The 7958-nt window shown below is 40.0% G+C and overlaps 1 protein-coding gene across 1 annotated transcript in view; it reads left to right on the top strand.

Annotated features, from left to right (window-relative positions):
* The first annotated feature begins 556 nt into the window (after window positions 1-556).
* Window positions 557-7958, top strand: part of PPP1R9B (protein phosphatase 1 regulatory subunit 9B) — a 1137073-nt gene continuing 1129671 nt past the window's right edge. Inside the window, exon 1 of the mRNA XM_044055146.1 lies at window positions 557-2279. Coding sequence (XP_043911081.1) covers window positions 849-2279 — 1431 coding nt within the window. The 5' untranslated portion in view covers window positions 557-848. The remainder of the gene's footprint in view (window positions 2280-7958) is intronic.

Genomic DNA, 7958 nt, shown 5'->3' with positions numbered 1-7958 from the left:
CCTAAACATTTTTAAACAGCTATTTTTCAACGAAATTGTCCCTTCAGATCCAAGTTGTTTTTACTTCCTCCTAGTTTCTGGAATAAAATACTTCGTTGTGATAGTGCGTACCTAATTTATGGTACTAAAATATTTCAAAGCGCTCCGTAAGCAAAACACCCTAAATGATGTATCGCTCATTTTGTATGACTGGTAATGTCGCTTTGATGTTCGCCTTCACAGTTATACACTGACTGAGATCGATGAATAGTATATGAAGTACATATATATATAACATTATATAACTAAGGCTATATACACACATTCTTTAGCGCCTGCTGTAGCAGTTTAGTATACAGACAAAATAGGATGCGAAATATGTATTCTTATACACTGCCCATTAGTCATTTCCCTTTTGTGGCCAGTACTGTTATTTTTATTGCTCACATATTGACAAGTGTGACGAGCAGCAGCTATGCCTCCATCAAGAGACTTTGTGACTGCATCCTGGGCTCTCCCTCGGTGTTTCCCTACAGTGCAATATGACGGGCTTTAGGACCCAACCGTCTTATTCTCTCTGCTGCAGCCTTCACTGGTGCAGGAGGAGCAGAGGCAGCGGGGCTGGAAGCTCGGCAATGCAGCCATCGAAGGAGTAAAAGCTGGCGAATTTCTGGCACACGGACCCCCTCGGCCTCCGTGCACCCCGACACAGTGAGGGGCGTCGCGAGACTCCCCCCTCCTTGCCTGCAGACCAGAGTTGAGCCCAGGGAGTGCACAATGCCAGCGCCGGGGGTGCGGTGCTGAGCTGATGTACCCATTGCAGATAGGGGAACTATGCCGATTTTGCAAAAGGAAAGGCTTTGTTAAACATGATGAAGACGGAGGCACCATCGTCCAACCCCGGCAGTAGCAGCAGCAGTGGCAGTACCACCAGTTTAAGGAGCCCGTCCCCTCACAGAAATTTGTATGAGGCAGAGATACAGGCTGTGAAGCCCACAAAGGACAGCAGCACCGGTGCTGATGGGGAGGAAGTCAGACGGCAAAGGGGAAGAAAATATGGTTCTAACGTACACAGGATCAAAAACATGTTTATGCAGATGGGGACAGCTCCTGGTGAAGGGGCGACTGACCCATCCAAAAACAAAGAGACAAGGTCAGTTCGTCTGTCCTTGCCAAGGGCCAGTAGTCTTAATGAAAATGTGGATCACAGTGCATTACTCAAGCTAGGGACAAGTGTTTCAGAAAGGGTAAGCCGGTTTAGCCCCAAGATTGAAAAGCCACTTTCCAAACTCCAGGAGACAAGGAAGATATTTGAGAAGAACCTACAGGAGAAGCAAGTCACTAACAGAATCCTATTAAAGAAGGAGCGTGCAGGGTTCCCAGAAGGTAAACTGGATGTGGTAGTGAGGTTTAATGGGAGTAATGAGTCACTTGACAAAATAGATACTGAGATTGTATCTCCAACTGTAAGTCAGCTTAGTGCAGTTTTTGAAAAAGCTGACTTGCGAAATAACTTGCATAAAGGCCCAGTCAAAATTGGAGTCCTGAATTCTAAAATCATTGCAAAGAGATCCAAAGTCTTTACTCAGACCCTAGAGTCAAAGGATGATGGTCCTGGGGCTGTACCATCTGGGACAGTTCCTTTAAGAAAGAAGACCGATGAAGCAAAGGCAGACAAATCAGTAATATCCCCCACAACCAAGGGGGTTGTCTCTGCAAAGATTACAAGTGGAGCCCGCATAAGTGACTCTTCAAAAGAGCCCACCAAGCAACAAAAGGCTGAGGAGTTGCGAAAAATAAAACCAGTGGAAGTGGAAGAATGTGCAGACTTTGAGCAAGAACTCACCAGTCTTGAGAAAAATAGGGAGCAAGAGGAGGATGGAGTCTCCTCAGAGGCAGATGGGAAAGAGGTGATCCATACTGAGGTGATGGTCCATGCATCTTCAGAGAATGGAGAATTGTCTGACCAGGAATCTTTGGATCCCTCTGGTCCAACAACAGTGGAACTAAGCACAGAACTGCTCCAGGAGGAAGACAAAGAGGACGATGAGCAGACTGTGATGACAGAAACTGATGCGGACATCTGCGAGGAATCAAAGAGGGAGGACATCTCTGAAGCTGATTTGGTTGATATCAGTGCCTATAGTGGGTTAGAGGAAGACTCTGCAGGAAGTGGACTTGATGAAGATGAAGATGTCCTGTATGAACCTGAATCGAGTTTCTCAGAAGTACCAGGCTTACAGGAAGAAGACGAGGTACCTCCAACCAGAAAGATTTGTTTCAGTACAGCGCCTATCCGAGTAAGTACAGTTATGGACTAACTATTTGGAGTTGTGGTTTTTGTGTGCGTGTCTACCTGCCAGTTGTGCTTAGTCTTTGTTTACACCAAGAATGATGATGGTTGGCCTAATTTTTTTTTTTTTTTTACTTCAAAAAGCTATTGACTGCAGTTAATAAGCCAGGAGTAATTCTCCATCCACTGCTGTAGACCACTTGGCTGTCAATTTAAGAAAGATGTTCTAACAGATATGAACATGTTAGACTTTCGTACAAATGTAACTTAAAGAGGAAGGGGTCACTTTCTTGAGTGAGTGATTTCTTGCCAAAAGAGGAAGGGGAACATTTCTTGAATGAGTGGTTTGTTGCCATCCTGTTTAAAAAAAAAATCTGAGTAAGTAGCTGCGTTGATGAGTTTTAATAACCTGTACTGATTTAGTCTTGGAAGTTGTTTTCAAAGGCAGACATATAGCATCATGTCAGGGAGCAGACAGTATATTTCAGATTTTGCATGCTGGGGACTAGTAACAATTTATGGAATTCCTTTTATTGTCTGCTTGCACTCAGTTATCTTTATCTTTGTACAGGAAGCAGAACATCCATTTCTACTGGGAGCAAAAGGGCAGGCAGTAATATAACCAATGAATGAGGTGGATTCCCTCTCCTTTTTGTATGGGTTTGTTGCCAGCAGGAGCATATCTTTTGAGAAACAGCATGTAATGAATTAATTCCGCAAGTAAATAGTTAAATATTTAATTTAGTTTACAGGAGCTAAAACTTTGTGAATAGTTCTCTGAAGGACCTTCTATGCTAGTTTCTTTAATCAGTTTTTGTAAATTACATACACACCTGTGTGTTCATTCAGTATTACTTTGCACATCTGTTGAAAGTGTCAGAGCATGTAAAGAAATCAACATGGCACACTTAACGTTTGTTTACATTATAGATTAAACACATCTGTACAGAAGGTACATGTTTACCTACATGATAGTATGTGTAGTTACATAATAGTAAGCATACTTACTCAACTGTAAATATACGCACTTCGTGAATCGTTAATATGAATGTTGCTTAGGTATACAAACTTGTGTTTGCAAAACATGTACAGGTAGTTTTAATTATTTATTTTTTTAACAGAACAGAATTTATGTAAACATTTGAGCTTTTGCTAACAAAAATAATGATTTGAATCAACAATTTGGTTTCAGCCTAAATCAGCAGAGATGTGCTGATCCCAACACTCACAACTATCTCTACTCCTAAGCAGTAAAATAGAGAAAAAAAAGATTATTATTATTATTATTGCTGCTGTTATATAGAACCTTGCTAGATCAGCACTGGCTTTTTCTTTGAGGTTCCTAATCCAGATGTTTGTTCTATTCCTTTGATCAAGGAAGGTTAGATGCACTTTTTTGACACTTCTAAATGGTTGGCAGGGGAGGGAATCAGGATTTTTTTTAGAATTGGACAACAACACATGAAGATACAAAGATCTTCTGTTTTGCATCTAAAATGTGGCCAAGAAGGATGCAAGGTGCAGAAGGGTCTTAAAATGGTATGGCATTTGTACAGAAGGGTTAAAGTCTTGAGGAGAGAGAGGCAGACTGCAAGGATTGATGTGGATTGGTCATGAATTTTTTGACCCATGTAAGCTGGTGATGGCGCTAAATTGGCCATTATGCTTTCTGTTTGTCATGGACAACCAAGAAACTTTCTGGGATGGTGCAGTTTACCTTAGCAGAGTATAAATGAAAATATACACTTTTAAGAGTTCTTTTTTTAAATTGTTTTAAGGCATTTTCTCAGATCAATAATCATAGCTTTTCTTATGTGTTATGTGTTTCTGTACATATATATTTATTTATCATTTCTTGATTGGGTTAGTCCCACTAGGCCAATAGCCTTTTTACAGGGGCACACAAGGTGGTATTCATACTGACTAGAGAAAATTTGGCAAAAGACACCAGTGCACTAGGAAACTTCCCAAATTCTTTTTGATAAGTGCTGCGGGATCTTTTGCATCCACCTGAGCTACATGCAACTCAGGCATATGGGACCTTGGTTTAATGTTTAATTGAAAAGATGGCATACTCAGGAGCGCATCATTCCTCACACAGCACTGTTATATCAGTACTGAAAATGAATCAAAGTACCTGATGTGGGACTACAACCCACAATTTTCTGATCCCCAAGCAGAAACGACGAGTCTATGACCTTTTGAGCTGTTGACATTTATTTATTCATTCATTCATTCATTTATTTATTTATACATTTGTTAATAAGGTAGGTCCACAGGTCTGAATACCCTTTTCAGAAATGAGCCAAGCCAAAAGGCAAGGATAGAAATGGCAACATACAGCATATTAGCCTGCACACTGCCAATCATGAGCGGACAGGTGAGCCGCTGTGGCGACCCCTGACCGTGAAAAACCGAAAGAAGAATACAGGTGCAGAGAACACAACATAGTTACAGCATGATACAGTATACATAGATAAACAGAAAAAATACAGTAGCATAGTACCAAAGTGGGAGATAACAGCAGTCTGACACACAAAAAATGTAGTATTTATAAACCAGAACATATTTATAGCATAAGGAGCTGTCAAGTTTTTCTCAGCGCACAATATTCGCATAATTATGAGCTGCCAAGTTGGACTCAGAAGACTGAAGCTAGAAGGATATAATGTACATTTATGGAAAAATAACTCAAAACCTGGAAGGATTAGTTTGCAGGAGGAACAGGTATTACAGGTGAGGAGTGCAGGAGGATTCAGTGAGGAGTATGTCAAAGGAATGACCTGACATGAGTCTCTGAAGTGAATTTCTGCACACCTTCAGGGTTGTGATGGACCTAGTAACTTATGGGATGTTGATCTGCTCTTCTAGACTTGCTATATAGTGTGGCCTTTGGTGGTTGTTGTGGTGAAGGGAGGGTATATGAGGAGGTTGCTCTCAGAGTTTCCGAAAGAGTAGGATGAAGTTCTGAATATTGTATCTCTACATGATATATTGTCCCATATTTTTATTTCTGTCCTTGTCTATATTGCCCCATATTTTTTATTTCTGTCCTTGTCTATATTGTCCCATATTTTTATTTCTGTGATTGTTTCCATTGTAACATGGCAATATTTCACAGTTCTTTTTTTTCTTCATATTAATATTTGCATAGGAGGTCACAATGACCTTCACTTTCTATAGTAACCTTTTATCTAACTGCTAATAATGATTTAGGCACTCTTTTTTAACAATTGTGTCTCCATAGTAATTTAGAAAACTTTTTGTCTGGACATTTAATGTCCAAAGGCATCTCCTACAGATAGTAGTTCTAATGCTGAATTACTCATCCCTCATCAAACCCATTATCTGAATATAATGACCCTTTTGGCATGTATTTGTCTAATCATATCACTTAACTTGAGAGGTCTCAGAGATCCTTAACTAATAGATCAAAAGCCTCAAAACCCTCCCTTATCTGGAAAGACTGCCAGCCTTCTCTCTGTATTCAACCTCTTGTAGACTCCTTTAATGGTTGTCTGTGTCTAGCCTCTTGATCCATGAAAGATCTAACCTTCTTTTATATTCTGTTCCTTTGCACAACAAATGATGCCTCAAATATGTGGTTAAAAGAACTAAGCCTTCATCAGTGTTTAAATAAGACTGGTTGGCATGGTAAATATGTATTCCAGCATATTCCCCGTCCTTTGGAATAAACTTCTACTACATATCAAGTAGAATGACACTCTTGCCTCCTTCAAGGTAGACCTAGATAACTGGATAAGCAGTCTCAAATTTTGCCCCAGGCTGTCTTGTTTTGCGCTCATTCAGGTTAGGGGGACCTTTTGAATATGGTCATTGGCAAGGCATGTAACTGTCTGTAGACTGATTGGCTAGTACTTGTGTATGAATTTATGAACTACCACACAGAGACTGGCGTAGAGGATATATGTAAGACTTTATGCACTATGAAAACAGGGTTTATGGATGAAACAAGTTGTATTTTTGGAAATCCTTTTGAGTAATTTGTTCATTTCATACTTATGTTTTGAAATAATTTCTTTAGAATGCAGTATAACAGGGTAATATTTCAATTACTGTTTTAAATTCTGAGTGCAGGCGCAGTGGCCTTTACGTTCAGTAGTAACCATTTACCTTCCTACCATGTGCAGTGGCTGGTATGTTTGTAGAACATTTTTGTAAGGATGTATGAGCTGAGAAGGTAGGTGTGATGGATGGCTTGGATCCAAACTAGCTGCCTTCTAGGAAATCCTGTCAGTTAACCTAATCATCACATGCTTCTGTTTGAGGTAATTTCTCAGAAATGTTTGGTTTCATATATTGATTCATAGGTTCATAGGTAAGTACTAGGTTGGCTGCCCTTGCGGGCCATTTTAAGCATAGTCACATTCCTTTCTGGTGCTTGAATTAAGCTGTCCTGTTTGGTGTTAGATTAGCCTTCCCCATCTCATGGGCGATAATTATATTTTACCTCAAATGAGAATAACTGGGATCATATCATGGATAATTTGAGGGGGCCCATGCATGGGATAAAGTATTTAGGAGCTGCTTCTGTCCAACCTGGCAGGATTAATGGGATATAAGGTCCCATTTTGGATCTAAGGAGGATGTACCTCTGTGGCCCATTGATCTAATGAGTAGCTTAGTTAGAAGGACATTATACTGTAACAAAGATTAGACTAGACTGAAGTGGTAAGCACCGAGGTAAGTCCTCTTAATTTATGGTCATCAATCCTTATGAGTTTGTGGCTAAACACTGGCTGAAGAATAACCAACAGATGTTGTGCAAATGGACGAATTAAGTGAAAACCTTTTACAATGCTTCCATGTAGTACTCATGGAAAAGTTTATACACTTAACAGCTTTGAGTGAAATTCCGTAGGTGTGCACTATAAGCAAGACGTTTTCCTAGATGTGAGGAGTGACATGAGGTTTTACAGGTATTTATTTTTTTATGTTTGTTTACTGGGACGGTATGCCATTTTCAGCAGAGGCCCAGGGGGAAAAGCCCCACTAGTTACAGTGAATACATATTCACTTCATAGATATTCGTAGATTTGCACTGAGTGAGATGAGGATGGACAGGATTAGAAATGAGTATGTTAGAGGGTCATCTCAGGTTGGATGGTTTGGAGACAAAGCCAGCGAGGTGAGATTGCACTGGTTGGGATGTGTGCTGAGGAGTGATGCTGGGTATATTGGGGGAAGGAAGTTAAGAATGGAGCTGCCAGGTAAGAGTAAAAGAGGAAGGCCTAAGATAAGGTTTATGGATGTGGTGAGTGAGGACATGCAGGTGACTGGTCTGACAGAGCAAGATGCAGAGGACAGGAAGAAATGGAAAAAGATGATCTGCTGTGGTGACCCCCTAAAGGGAGCAGCCGAAAGAAAAAGAAGTAATTACAGTGAATACATAATGTTAATAGATCACAAGCATGAGATGAGACAACCAGAAGTAACTCCACAGTGAATACATAATCTAAGAAAAAAATCTAACCTAAGTCAAGATAATCAAAAAAAGATAAGTCACATAAATTACAAAAGAATACTTGTAAGAAAAATACAAACTTCAACTTTAGCTCAGTCGGTTAGTAATAATCACACATGTTAGAAAACATAATACTATTAGGTAAACACCACAGCTGTGTATAGTGGATATAAAAAGTGTACACACCCCTGTTAAAATGCC

The sequence above is a fragment of the Protopterus annectens genome, chromosome 13.part0 (genome assembly GCF_019279795.1).
Source record: "Protopterus annectens isolate FY-2018-M chromosome 13.part0, PAN1.0, whole genome shotgun sequence".
NCBI lineage: Eukaryota > Metazoa > Chordata > Ceratodontiformes > Protopteridae > Protopterus > Protopterus annectens.
This window is presented reverse-complemented; position numbering and strand designations above follow the sequence as displayed.